This window comes from Arvicola amphibius, chromosome 5 (assembly GCF_903992535.2).
Source record: "Arvicola amphibius chromosome 5, mArvAmp1.2, whole genome shotgun sequence".
Taxonomy (NCBI): Eukaryota; Metazoa; Chordata; class Mammalia; order Rodentia; family Cricetidae; genus Arvicola; species Arvicola amphibius.
Window position 1 is genome coordinate 1204204 of NC_052051.1, and position 13351 is coordinate 1217554.

Consider the following 13351-nt stretch of genomic DNA (forward strand, 5'->3'; position numbering starts at 1 on the left):
GCAGCCACAGCCACCACATCCTGGGGCCCAGAAATGCTGCAGTTGTCAGTGGAGTGGACTGGCACCATGCTAAGGCACAGCGGTGCTTTTATTTTTCATTTCTGGAAGCTTTCTTATAACAAGGTAAATACTGCTGAAGTGGGGACAGAGCAAAACCAGGTGCAACTACATCTTCCAACTCTTCCAAGTCTAATACACCGACTTGCACAGGTACCTTTCCAGGGAAGTGAGGGCGGGGGGACAGCTTTCAGACAACTGTTCTGCGGAAAAACTTATAAACTTTCACTAACAAATCCACATCAGGCAGCCAGAAGCTACCCAACTGTACTTCTCAGATGATGCGTGGCTGGGGCCCAAATGTCCCTGAATGAAGAATTACAATTAAGTATGCACAAGTACTCTACCCAGCTAAGGATTTATATACTCTATACGTCTACTGCTGCCAATCAGCTTACTAAGCATCATAAAAAAGCAATACATTTGTGCAACAGAAAAATACACACAGAGTGTCAGAACGAGATGTATGAACAAAGCACAGTATGTGAGGGTTGGAGGTCAGACTGTACCCACGCGTGGTGTCCACTGCACACAGGCATACAGTTCAGTGTGCAGATACAGGGGTGTAGACAGTGAAGGTTGGAGGTCAGACTGTACCCACGCGTGGTGTCCACTGCACAGAGCTCAGTGTGCAGGTGCAGGGGTGTAGACAGTGAAGGCTGGAGGTCAGACTGTACCCACGCATGGTGCCCACTGCACACAGTTCAGTGTGCAGATGCAGGGGTGTAGACAGTGAAGGCTGGAGGTCAGACTGTACCCACACGTAGTGTCCATTGCACACAGTTCAGTGTGCAGATGCAGGGGTGTAGACAGAGTTAAGGTTGGAGGTCAGACTGTACCCATGCATGGTGTCCACTGCACAGAGCTCAGTGTGCAGATGCAGGGGTGTAGACAGACCATGCGGTTCACATGACACTTGGGATTTGGTCTTTTGTTCAGAGACTGGACAGCAACAACCTGTAAAGAAATCTCATTTCATTCTCTTGATGACATCAGTGTCTTTATCATGGAACAAGTTAAGAGTCTTTTGGGAACCCTGGTTCCTCCTCTCTAAAGTATGGCACAGAAGAAAATAAAGACTTCACACTGCCCACCTGGTCGGCAGGCCCGACCTCAAAGGCACTACTTTTCTGGTACATACACTACAGAGGTCTCAAATACCAACTTTGAGCTACAATTCAAGTAACAAAACAAATACACCCCATCTTCAGTGTGCAATAATCACCATGCTTTAGAAATACACCTCATCTTCAGTGTGCAATAATCACCATGCTTTAGAAATACACCCCATCTTCAGCATGCAATAATCACCGTGCTTTAGAAATACACCCCATCTTCAGCATGCAAGAATCACCATGCTTTAGAAATACACCCCATCTTCAGTGTGCAATAATCACCATGCTTTAGAAATACACCCCATCTTCAGTGTGCAATAATCACCATGCTTTAGAAATACACCCCATCTTCAGTGTGCAATAATCACCATGCTTTAGGAGATTTCAAACTGGGGCTACCCCTTGCACAATTCTATGATGCTGGAACAGAGTACCAGAACATTCTCAAGTTTCATTTATTTCAAGGCACTTTCCATCAAAAGGTGCAAAAAGAAATAAAGCTACTTTGTAAAAGGCCAGAAACACTTTTTTTGAGTAAGACTCAAAGGAGACAAGTAGAAAAGAACTAATCTCTCCTGCATGCAAGTAGCTTAACTTTATTTGTTGCTGCAATAGAGTCCACGTGCACTCCACTGGATCCACTGGAAGAGGCTCTCTGGACACTGGCAGACCACGGATGAATTAGCAGTTCTACCTCAAGTCCTACAGCTTCACTGACATCTGTGACAATGGCTGATTAAGCTACTGACTGAAGTGGTTAAGATTTAGAGCCGTTTAACCTTTCATGCATGCAACAAGGCTCTTTTGTGTATGTGTGGATAATCCCTACAGAAGAAACTTGCCATTACTATACATTTCATGCATTCTAATTTTAAGAACATATCAAACTCATTAGCTGTAAGAAAGATCTTACACATATTAACAAAAGATACAGATATTCTGGTTATCTGGTGCCTTGTTTGTTTGTTTGTTTAAAAGAGGATCTCATACATAATACAGCTTAGGCTGGACTGGAAAAATTCTCCCTCAGTCTCATGGATGCTGTAATTACAGGCAGCAGCAACCACACCTAGCTTTATATGGTGCTTTAAAAACAAACACTCCCCAGCCATTGCTTCATTTAACTTACTACCTGAAAATTGAAGCTTCCTTTCCCTCTACCTTAAAAAGAATATTTTGTGTTCATGAAAGTACACACATGCACCTGCATGTCTATGTATGTGGAGGCCAAAGAGGGCATCAGATCCCTCAGAGCTGGGGAACACCTGACTTGTTATGTGGATGCTAGACTCACGTCCTCTTAACCGAGGACCCATCTCTCCAGTGACTCCTTCTATCTTATTTTTATCCTCAAACCTAGTGACGCTGAAGGACACCAGTCTAGGAGGTCAGGGGAAGTCTGCTCGCTCCTCACTCACAAACCAGGAGAGCACAACAACTGCATCCTTGAGCCTATTACTAATGGGATCCTGAGAGGAATACTGCCAAAGCCCTGCCTTCTGTAACGAAAGCAGAGAGCTGGAAGACACTTCCATCCCAACAAGGAAAGTCTCCTGTGGGAGAAAAACAGATGAACAACACTCAAGTAGGACACGAGACAGCTGGTTAGTTGTGTCAGCTTGCTGCCCAGGTGCCAGCAAGCTGAACCAACCCTGGCTGACCTAGCTGGTCAGTGTGCACTGCACTGCTCAAGAACCAGGCAAACAACCCCAACTCGGCAGTCAATAGGGACATTGCTTGTGAGCACCGGGCACCGGAACTCAGACAGGCAGCGCTCCCAGCAAAGGACAGCGCCTGTACCATCTCCACCATTGCATCCACAGGTAACTTGAGGGCTCTGTAGATCTCCCCACCCCAGCCTTCAGCCTGGGAAGGCGCCCATATTATCTCCACCATCCACATCCACAGGTAACTGAGGGCTCTGCAGATCTGTGCACCCCATCCCCACCCAGCCATCCGCACCAGCACCCAGTTGCCGTGCTGTCATGGAGGGCACTCCCTAGGCAGACGGACTCTTTAATTAGTCCTTCAGCTATGAGTACAGGTACTGTCCCTGTGCCAACAGGGAAAGGACACCCAAACAAGGGCTGTGTGGATGAGAACTCTTTAGAGGCCATGGTGGTCATCCTGGAAGTAAAGAGAAATCTTTATTTTCAACAAAGTTGCCTACAAGAGACAGTTCATTGATTCACTATGAACGAGTCTCTCATCACATACAGCACCAAAAAATATATTTAAAAAATTAAGAAACACAGCCTCATCCCTCACGCAAACACACACATATCCCCTCCCAAAAGCCACACAGCCCGAACCAAAAGGTAAAGAACTAAACCAAACTCAATACCCACACAAGTTTTCTTTGAATTAAGATTTACAAATTTATATATTCTTTCCTATGAAGGAAAAAAAAGAGGAGGAAGAAGAGAGAAAAGAAGAAAACGGGTAAGGAAAACGTGAAGGCCTGTGAAGACCCAGGAGACTAAACACTGCCTGCCTGCACACCAGCAGAAAGCAAACGACGTCAGCGCTCTTCACAGACTCCCTAGCAGCGCAGCAAACATCTGGAAAACCAGATCTTCTAGAGTCAGCAATACCGGAAGCACTGGGAGAGTCAACTGCAGTGTGCAACCTTCGGGATGCAGGGCAAGGCAGAGGTGGTGTCTTCCATCACGGGTTTGCCAGTGTTTAAAAAGGCCATTTCCCCTTTTTAAACAATACAGGCCAAAGAAAATTACAGGGGAAAAAGGTTCTCTACTGCAGTGACAAATCTGCCAGTCACAGCCAGAAGGGGAAAGAGTCCTGTGCTGGTTGACAGTGCTGGGTCCGTGCACAGGCTCTACTTGGGCTCCTCAATCACACCTTTGCTGAGGTCTGTCATTTTGGGATATTTTACTTTCTTCTGGTCTAGCTCATTCTGAGCCCAAAGTAGCAGTTTCAGTAATTTTGCCAGCTTGGGTGTGGACTCTCGATTTTCATAATCCAGAACAGCCTGGTTAACTTCACTCCACACCTAGAAAAGAAACAAATCCAATAGAGATGGCCACATATGTGTACTACCAGCAACTATGATAATATACTTAAGACATCTTTTCTTCCACCATTGCCCGGCCCAAGACATCTTCTTTCTTATGCTCATCAGGCAAGCACTCTACCACTACGCTATGGTCCAGCCCATCTGGGTACTGTTCACACCCAAGAAGCTTGTCACTAATTTAAAAACACATTAAACATGTGAGTAGAAGCCACTCCAGGGACCCTAAAAGGTCCTCATCTGCAGGGGCTCTTGCACTTTCTGCAATGTCACAGTGAGGTCAGCCAAGTGTCCTGGCCCTTTAAAACAGAAGTGTTGTGAGGGCGAGCAAGAGAAGAGCAGCACAAGGGCATGAGCTCTCGGCAGGCAAGCCTTAACGAGACATCTTCAAGGAGGGGCAGTCCTAATAGGATGTGGAGGACGGAGGCCTAGGAGAGAGGGATCCAGTATATGGGGAAAGGAGGACATGGTTCTGGGGAGGCAATGAGCTGTAATGCTTACAGCACACAGAAGGAACAAGGGAAAGTTTTGGGAGAATAAACAGATCTTAGCTGGAAATACTTAGGATACCCATTTCTACATTGATGGGAAAAAGGTTAAGAGGATGAAGAGAATAAAAACTGGTAAAGGGTTTTGAATACCGACAGTTGTAACGCTGCCTCTCCTACTGTACAAGATAAAGGGGTACAGAGCAGAGGAGCTGTGGCACCCTACTGGAGTACCCTCACCAGGGCCCTGTGTCTCACCCATCACAAGTGTAGCACGTGTACCATCTCTACACAGGTCCCCGAGTGTCCATGAACACAGCTCTTCCCTTACCAGCCTTTTACCTTTTGCCTCTGCATCATGTGGAGAAGGTCTCCAAAAGGTGACTCCTCAGGACTGTCGAAGGCCAACAAGGCCAGCGTGCGCTCCATTTCTGTGAGGCACTCTCTGCTCTCCTCACCCTGCTCTGCCAGCTGCGTCTGGGCGAACTCCAAAGCTGCTTCTGTCTCACGCTGACGGATGAGCTCAATCAAGTGCTGTTGCTGGTCAATATCAAAGACAGACAAGCTGAACTAGCACACACCCTGCAGGTGACACCCAGTATGGCCAACAGCAAAGACAGCCAAGTTTGGCAGACACACACCTAGATAAACACTTGACCCCTGTCAAAAGTTTATCTTATGGGGTGGAGGGTGTAATTTAGTGTTAAAGCACTTGTTTAGCATGTAGTCAAGGCCCTGGGTTCTACCCAACACCGCCACAAAAAGAAAAAGAAGGAAGACATTTCTAGCATCTCTAAGATTTCCCTTAAGAGCAAAACGGAGGTTGGTGAGATTGCTGCAGTCAAGCATTTGATCCCCAGAACCTGTGTAAAGGTAGAGAGAACAGACTTCCAGGATTGTCCTCTCACACTATGTTCTCTCTCTATCTCTCTCTCTCTCTCTCTCTCTCTCTCTCTCTATCTCTCTCTCTCTCTCTCTCACCTTCAAAAAGTACTGGTTTCTACAGTACACACAGCAGTTACCTCAAAGCCTGGTATTCCCTTCCCAACACTAAGCAGTCCACTACTAACACTGCCAATGTCTTTCACTGCGAACAAGCCCAACTTACCAAGCAACCACCGCAGACTCTGGAACTCACCTGAAGGTGGAAGTAAAGATATCGGTTTGTATCCAGGAGCTCTGGGTGGAGGCTGTTGATCAGGGCGATGGCCTCCTGGATCCGACCCTTCAGAATCATCTCCCGAATCTTGATTCGCTCATCAAGTGTTTCTAGGTCCACACTTGGTTCGATCCCAGATTCCATTCGAAACTTCTCTGCTGCTTCCTTAAAGCCCTCTGAAAAGAAAACTACCTTCACTGCTGGGAAATGATCAGGAATTAAGGCTTTGTAGCTCTAGAGAGACAACCACCATCAGCTGACCCTACATATAAAGCACAATTTCCCAGGGACTTTTTAAAATTTATTTCTGTGATTAATAGTCAATGCTGTCATTCTTTTGCAGCTATTCAAAATGTCTAGCCTCAACCTGGAGGTTACAGACTGCTAGCCATTGTGTGCTGTGACACCTTCAACACCTTTTTGTAGGTCAGGATGCCAGTGTGAAAGAGCCAACTCCAGGTGAAGCAGGCATCTTGCTGGATCCTCACAGCGCAGCTGCTTTAGTGGTGCTTAGCCTGGTGACACGGCAGGCTAAGATTTCTGTAACCACTTTCTAAGAAATTTTAGCAGAAATTAACTGGAGAGGTGCAGGAGGATACGGATTACTGGGAAACTTCCATTCCTCACTTGTGAGAATTGGGCAGAAAGATAGCTGACTCTCACTCCTGCGACAGGAGCACCAGAGTGCTGCTTCTCTGCATCCCCTCCCGTTTTCTTTCTCGTCCCTGTTTGGAGCTGGGCACACCTAGTAACAGGCCAGAATGGTTTTCCAAACTGGCCAGAAGGAATCAATTATTTAGACTTTAAATCTACTCTGAAACTTTTTTTTTAATTTTGAGATAAGGTCTTGCTGTGTAGTCCCAGCTAGCCTAGAATTCAGAATCCTCCTGCCTTAGCCTTCTAAGTCAGAAGATCCTGAATGATAATGAAGGCTTAAGTATAAAACTGTCAAAAGCCTAGAAAGGATGCTGCTTTAAGGGCTCAGAGATCTGGCACAATTATTTTATTAACAAGAAAAATATTTTTTTTTAGGGAGTCGGAAAGTGGAGAAAACGAATCACATTCACATTACAGTCCAGGCTCCCAAGTGTGGGGATTATGGATGTGACCCATACCACCCAGGGCTAGAAAAAGACCATCTTTAACAAGTCTATTTGATTTACAGACATCAAGTTAATTTTGTGTTTTTATGATTTCTCAGCATAACCTAACATTATTGCTATGCTTCCCGGGTAAAGGGCTACTTACTTAAGGGAGAGCTATGGTCAAGCGGTAGCACTCACAGCCAGCCTTACCTGTGACTAGGTAGTTCATGATGAGACGGTTCATGTCTGCTCGTTGAACATGTAAATTATTGAGCTTTTCCATCCATTCATCTTTGGTTATTTCATCGGGTTTTTCTGCATAACTCATTATGATTTACTTCTACAGTAAAAAGATACGATTGAGGAAGAATTATATGCCCACCGTAATCATTTCAAAAAATAAACATAACAATATAGTAAGAAGTGGAAGAGTAGGAGGATACTTTTAATCATAAAACTGACAGGCAAAACAGGTCTGAGAAAAACATATGTCTAGGTAACATGGTCAAGGGTAGGATGCTGTGGGATAATGCTTTTGTACACTGCAAAGATTTGTCACTTAAACTGGTTTAATAAAATGTTGATTGACCAGTAGCCAGGTAGGAAATATAGGCAGGACAACCAGACTAAGAATTCTGGGAAAAGAAAAGGCAGAGATGCAGTCACCAGCCAGATGCAGATGAAGCAAGATGAGAATGCCTCACTGAGAAAAGGTACCAAGCCATGCAGTTAAACACAGACAAGAATTATGGGTTAATTTAAGTTGTAAGACTTAGTTAATAATAAGCCTGAGCTAATAGGCCAAACAGTTTATAATTAAGATAAGCCTCTGTGTGTTTCTTTGGGAATCAACGGGACTGGGCAGGACAGAAACTTCCATCTCCAGTAGGAAGTATGGTTAATGAAGCAAAGAGTCAAGTCTTAGAATGAAGAGGCCAAGACATCAGATTGTATCAGATAGAAAAGTCATCATACTTTGAAGGAGGTGGTTAGGGCAGTCATTGGAGAATTCTATACTAAAAATTACATGCTATGATGTAAAAAAACAGACACCAATCATACAGGCAAAATGAAGACAAGTCGGGGTTGGAGAGATGGCTCAGTGGTTAAGAGCATTGCCTGCTCTTACAAAGGTCATGAGTTCAATTCCCGGCAACCACATGGTGGCTCATAACCATCTGTAATGAGGTCTGCTGCCCTCTTCTGGCCTGCAGACACACACAGACAGAATAATGTATACATAATAAATAAATATAAAAAAAAATGAAGACAAGTCTTGGTGACGGATGGAGTCTTCTCTAACTCTTTTGTTGGAACACACATGGTGAAAACACTCCTTATAAGGGCACACGATGCCTCCTGCAGTGCAGCAACTGCACTCCTGCATCCTAGAAAGGGTCTAACATGCACTGAAGATGTGCTGTTCTCCAATGCACACTCTGAGAGAGCAAAAGTGTGGACACCACTCCCCAAAACATCCATCCTCCAGCCTGAGTAAAGGGACTCTGAGATACAGATGACACGCCCAACCCCTGGGTAGGTGTGTTCTGCAGCTCGCACACAGATAAGACGGCACACGTTCAGGTCTGTTCTATGCATGACAGCCTCTCCAGAGACTCGGGAGCATGGAACAAGCAAACATCATTTGGTGAGGCATGCATATTCACACTCAGTGTAAAGGAAGCTGAAACATGTTATCAAGTTTTGCCAACAAATAGGTTTTAGAAAACTGTTTTGGCTGGGTGTGGTAGCACACAACTTTATTCCCAGCATTTGTGAGGCAGAGACAGACAGATCTCTCTAAACTGAGCCTGGTCTACAGATCAAGTTCTGGGTCAGCCAGAGTTACATGGTCAGACCTTGTCTTGAAAATAAACAAATAAAATTAAAGTTAAAAAACTGCTTCTACATTCAGAGTATTTAGACTTTAGAAGGAAACATAGCTGTGTATCATTTTAAAACAACATTGAATGGGGGGGGGCTAAAAGTCCAACTGTGAGCTGAGTTTTGCAAAATCCAACATGAAACGAACTACATGGCAAGTCTTTAGCACTAAACACCGAGTAGTTTAAAGCAATGACGTGGAATCTGACAGGAATTGTTTCATGTGAGAGGAAGGCAGGATGGCAGAGCCACAGTAAGGCAGCTGGGGTAGCTCTGGGAGCAACAGCTGGACCGTTTTTCACACTTTGTGACCAACATATGCCTCATGGATATTACTTTGCACACTGCAAAGGGCAAGCTAACTTGCTTTAATAAATCATAAAACTGAAAGATAGCTCTGGTTTCTGGGCTGACAACGGAATGCACACTGGGTGGAGAGAGCTAAGCAGTCCAACAAAGAGACATCCTAGGACGTTCACAGGGGACAGCAGAAGAGGACAGACACTCGGGATCACATTCTAGCCTCCATACCAATGGCCGCTGTCGCTGGACTGAATACGAAGGGAGAAAAGTCAGGCACGGGGCAACTGGAGACTGGAGATTTCAGGTGTCAAGCCTTAGAAATGGGACCACAACACCGTGGGAGGGATGAGTAGAACAGGTTGGAGGAGCAGGGCAAGTCTGGGTGCAAAGGACTCAGGCAGTGGGAGAGGTGTGGTAGGCCTCTGGATTACAGTTCCTGGGACCCACGCTGGAAACAGCAATTAGGGAAACACACATTTGCACACGCCGGAAGGAGGAAAGTTATTTAAGCAAGAGTGTCCAAGAATAAAAACCATAAGATGTTAAAGTTTCAAAGCTCACTTTCGGAGAATGTGGGCAGGGAATGAGGAGGCGCTTCCAATTTGAGGCATAGGAGGACCTCCAGTTCTGAAAAGTAGCAGCAGAGGAGGGAAGTGAAATTAAACGGGGTTGTCATAGGACTGTGCCTCTCCACAGCCACAGGGTAACAGCAGAATTTACTCTGATTCAACTTTTATTCTGGATACACAGGCAAGCTAACAATTAGTCTGGGCAGATGTTCCCTGATTAGGCCCCTTCCTCTCGATTTCCACTCTGCCGCCCGAAGCAGACTGCAGAGACCCGGCGACAGCGTTTTTGTAGGACTCAGGGATGCCAAATCCAGCGATTACACCGGCGACAGGGGAGCATCCTAAGCCCTGATGATGACTTTCAACGAAGCAACTGCATCTTCACCTTCCAGTCTCCGACTTACTGCGGCTTTCCTCACAGAGACACGGGAACATTTGCAGTAACTATTCCGGTCCCGGCAGCACCCTAACCGAACGCAGCCTCCGGACCTCCCGCTCCGGAGCAAGGCCTGACCCCGGCTCCCGCTGCAGGCTTCGCATACCCGGGGCGGGTCAGCTTGGCGGGCACAGACCCCCGACCTCTGACCTCCGCACCTCGGCCCACCCCGGAGCCCCATGGAGACGCTCGGCACGGCCGCCGGGGCCTGCTGCGGCCATCTTACCGTGCGGATCCCGCCTCCCGCGCGACACGATCTGGGCGGCGGCTCCGCGGCCGCTCCCGGGGCCGGGGAGGAGCGGCGGCGATAGCGGGAGATAGGGAGGAGAAGCAGGGGGAGGCGGAGGCGGCGGCGGGGGCGGGGGCGGGGCGCGAAGCGGAGGTAGACACACCGGCGTCCGCCTCTCAGACACCTCTCGCGAGATCGCGAGATCTCGAGATGCGAACCGGCAACCAATGGAATCCTCTCGCGAAGGGGCCGGGCGCACGGTCACCGGACGCTTGGATCGCGACTTCCGTTCTTGCGCATAACTCTGCGGCGGTGCCCTAGCTCTACGGGTTGGCGCGAGAGTCAAAAGAGCGGTGCCCCTCCTGCGCAAGATGGCTGCTGCGGGGGCGTCTGCGTCCTGAGTGCTAGCACCGGAATGGAGACCTGTAGACTGAGTTCGAGGCAAAGGTTCCGGGTCTTTTCTTGGTTTTGGTTTTGGTTGTTTTGCGTGTGTGTGTGTGAAGCTGGGGGAGGGGAATAGGTGTGTGGGAACGCGGGAATGCGCGAGAAGGGAAGGACGTTCTCCGGCCTGTAGTCCGCTGGGCTCTAGTCCCAAAGGGAAGGCCTCCGGATTTTACTCGGCGAACGTTATAACCGAGTCCAGACCAGCGTTAGGGACAGCACTGCCTGGAGCTCGGGAGCGGACCGCGAGGTTCCTGTTTCCTGGGCAGGGACGCCTCGTTTCTGGGCTTCCTCGAAGGTGACTCCTTAGTGTTGGGACTCTCAGGGATGGGAGCATGCACGGAAGCGACTCCCCGCTTCTAAGGTACTCATGGAGCGCAGCGCATCCGTGCTTCAGAAACGCTCACGGTGGGGACTCCTTTTCCCCGGGCACAGAGAGACTTCCTACGTCTGGGGCGTTCACGAAGAGTAGCTGCGTGTGGTGGGGACCATGCTCGAGACGCCGGCGGAGGGAATCCCTGCCGCCGGAGAAGGGACCCCCATGCCCTGGGAGTCGCGGTGACTCCTTGCCTTGGGAATGGGTCCGTAGTGCTCGCGGTAAGGGCTGGGGGGTAGCTGGAAGTCCTAAGAAAACTGCCTCGCCGTAGTTGGTAGATAAGTATTTGCATGTTTATGTGCTTATTGTCTACCCGAGGAAAATGCAAATTCGGTCATTGCAATGCAAATGTATTCTGGAATGCTTCTGGTTGGAATGTTGGACAGCCTGCTATGAGATGGTTGAGTGTACTTGCTTAAAAATGAACTGAATTAGCTAGGTGAGGTGGCGTGAACCTTTCACCACTCGGGAGGCAGAGGTAGGCGTATTTCTGTGAGTTCGGGGACGGCCGCTAGGGCTGTTACACTGAGAAATCCCGTTTCGGAAAACCAAAAAGACAGAGCACAGCAAGCTGTGACTTTTAAAAGAAGGAAAAAAAACCCCCAAAAACAGAGTCTAGAGAAAGCAACTCACTGAATCACCGAAAGTAAATCCAATTTAGCAGATTACGTTCGATAATGACCACGCTGGCTGTGAACATTTTATTACATGCGCTGAAGCTGCTGCCCAAAGTTCTGACCAAAGCTGTTGAGGAAGTACTGCAGTAAACACTTTGCACTGCTTACCTCTGGTTAAAGTGCAAGGGAAGAGGCCAGTATCCTAAAGAGAACGATTCACTCGGAAGTTCAGTGTCTTCCCAGCAGCTGGCCAGTGCCAAGGGCTCTCTTCCTTCTCTGCAGTCCTTCCTCCACACTGTTCCTCAGCCACAGCGTCTTTCCTAATGTGACAGGCATGTTCACTTACATTATTTCTTTTACCTGGCCTCCTTTAGGTAAGGCATTCATTCTTCAGTTGATTGCCTATTGTAAGCCCAGCTAGAAATCTCTTAGTCCTTTCTTCCTAATGCCTGTGTGAAACGCTTCCCCTCAGCTGCTTGGACTTCCTGGGCCATCTTTCCTAAACACCAGTAGGTTCTGTCTGTGTCTTTTGCTCGGGTGATTATTTTCTTTTATTTTTGGATTTTCCAGATACGAGTTTCTCTGTGTATCCCTGGCTGTTAGGGAACTCGAGGCCTTGTTCCGTAGACCAGGCTGGTCGTGAACTTACAGAGATCTGCCTGCCTCTGCCTCCTGAGTACTGGATTAAATAAAGGTGTGTGCCACCATGCCTGCTAAATCTTTTTTAAAAAGAAAGAAATTTGGCTGGATGAGGTGGCACAGACCTTTAGTCTCAGTATTTGAGTTGAAGGTCAACCTGATCTACATAGAGAGTTCCAGGTCAGACAGGCCTACATAGAGAGACCCTGTGTCAAAAAAGTCTGAATGCGTTTTTTCCATGATTTATTTTATTTTTGTGTGTGCATGCCTGAGCATGTTGGTCTGGAGGCCAGAAGAGACTGTTAGAACCCTGGTAGCAGAGGTTGTAAGAGCCAAACTCTCTGCTTCTGAAAGAACAAGTGATCTGAGCCCCTTAGTTCAGCCTGGGATTTTGTTTTATTTTATTTTTTTTAGATTTATTTATTAAGCATACAATGTACTGCAAGGAAGGCACCAGGTCTCATTACAGATGGTTGTGAGCCACCATGTGGTTGCTGGGAATCGAATTCACAACCTCTGGAAGAGCAGCTAGTGCTCTTATCCTCTGAGCCATCTCTCCACCCCCCCCCCCCCCCCGATTTTATTTTTTGAGTTCTGATTTTTTTTTTCGAGACAGGGTTTCCCTGTAGTTTCTAGAGCCTGTCCTGGAACTAGCTCTTGTAGACCAGGCTGGCCTCGAACTCAGAGATCCACCTGCCTCTGCCTCCCGAGTGCTGGGATTAAAGGCGTGCGCCACCACCGCCCAGCTCGATTTTATTTTTTTGAAAGACAAGGTTTTGTGTAGTCAATGCTGGCTTTAAATGTATGTGTAGGCAAGAATGACAGTGAATTTATGATCTCCTGCCTCTACCTTAAATGCTGGGATTAACTCACAGAGATCAGCCTGCCTCTGCTTCCCAAGTACTAGGATTAAAGACATGCA

General features: G+C 47.4%; 2 protein-coding genes across 5 annotated transcripts in view; one reads left to right on the forward strand and one right to left on the reverse strand.

Annotated features, from left to right (window-relative positions):
• Positions 1-3297: 3297 nt before the first annotated feature.
• On the reverse strand, positions 3298-10490 carry Gid8 (GID complex subunit 8 homolog). 3 transcript variants are annotated; one of them, XM_038331785.1, is made up of 5 exons: positions 10354-10490; positions 7146-7275; positions 5830-6026; positions 5034-5231; positions 3298-4182 (listed from the first exon to the last, which is right to left on the reverse strand). In XM_038331785.1, exons 2-5 carry the CDS (start codon positions 7261-7263, stop codon positions 4009-4011), a joined length of 687 nt encoding a protein of 228 aa, XP_038187713.1. In that variant the 5' UTR covers positions 7264-7275; positions 10354-10490; the 3' UTR covers positions 3298-4008. The 3 variants fall into 3 exon arrangements, with proteins under 3 accessions (XP_038187713.1, XP_038187714.1, XP_038187715.1); XM_038331786.1 differs by lacking the exon at positions 10354-10490 and adding an exon at positions 10096-10347; XM_038331787.1 differs by lacking the exon at positions 10354-10490 and adding an exon at positions 9351-9629.
• A 182-nt stretch (positions 10491-10672) lies between these two features.
• Positions 10673-13351, forward strand: part of Dido1 (death inducer-obliterator 1) — a 56880-nt gene continuing 54201 nt past the window's right edge. The window contains exon 1 of one of the 2 annotated variants that reach the window (XM_038330069.1): positions 10673-10803. The gene's annotated coding sequence lies outside the window, so the exon portion shown is untranslated. Of the gene's footprint in view, positions 10804-10910; positions 11096-13351 lie in introns of those variants that run through there. The other variant, XM_038330072.1, reaches the window with a different exon arrangement.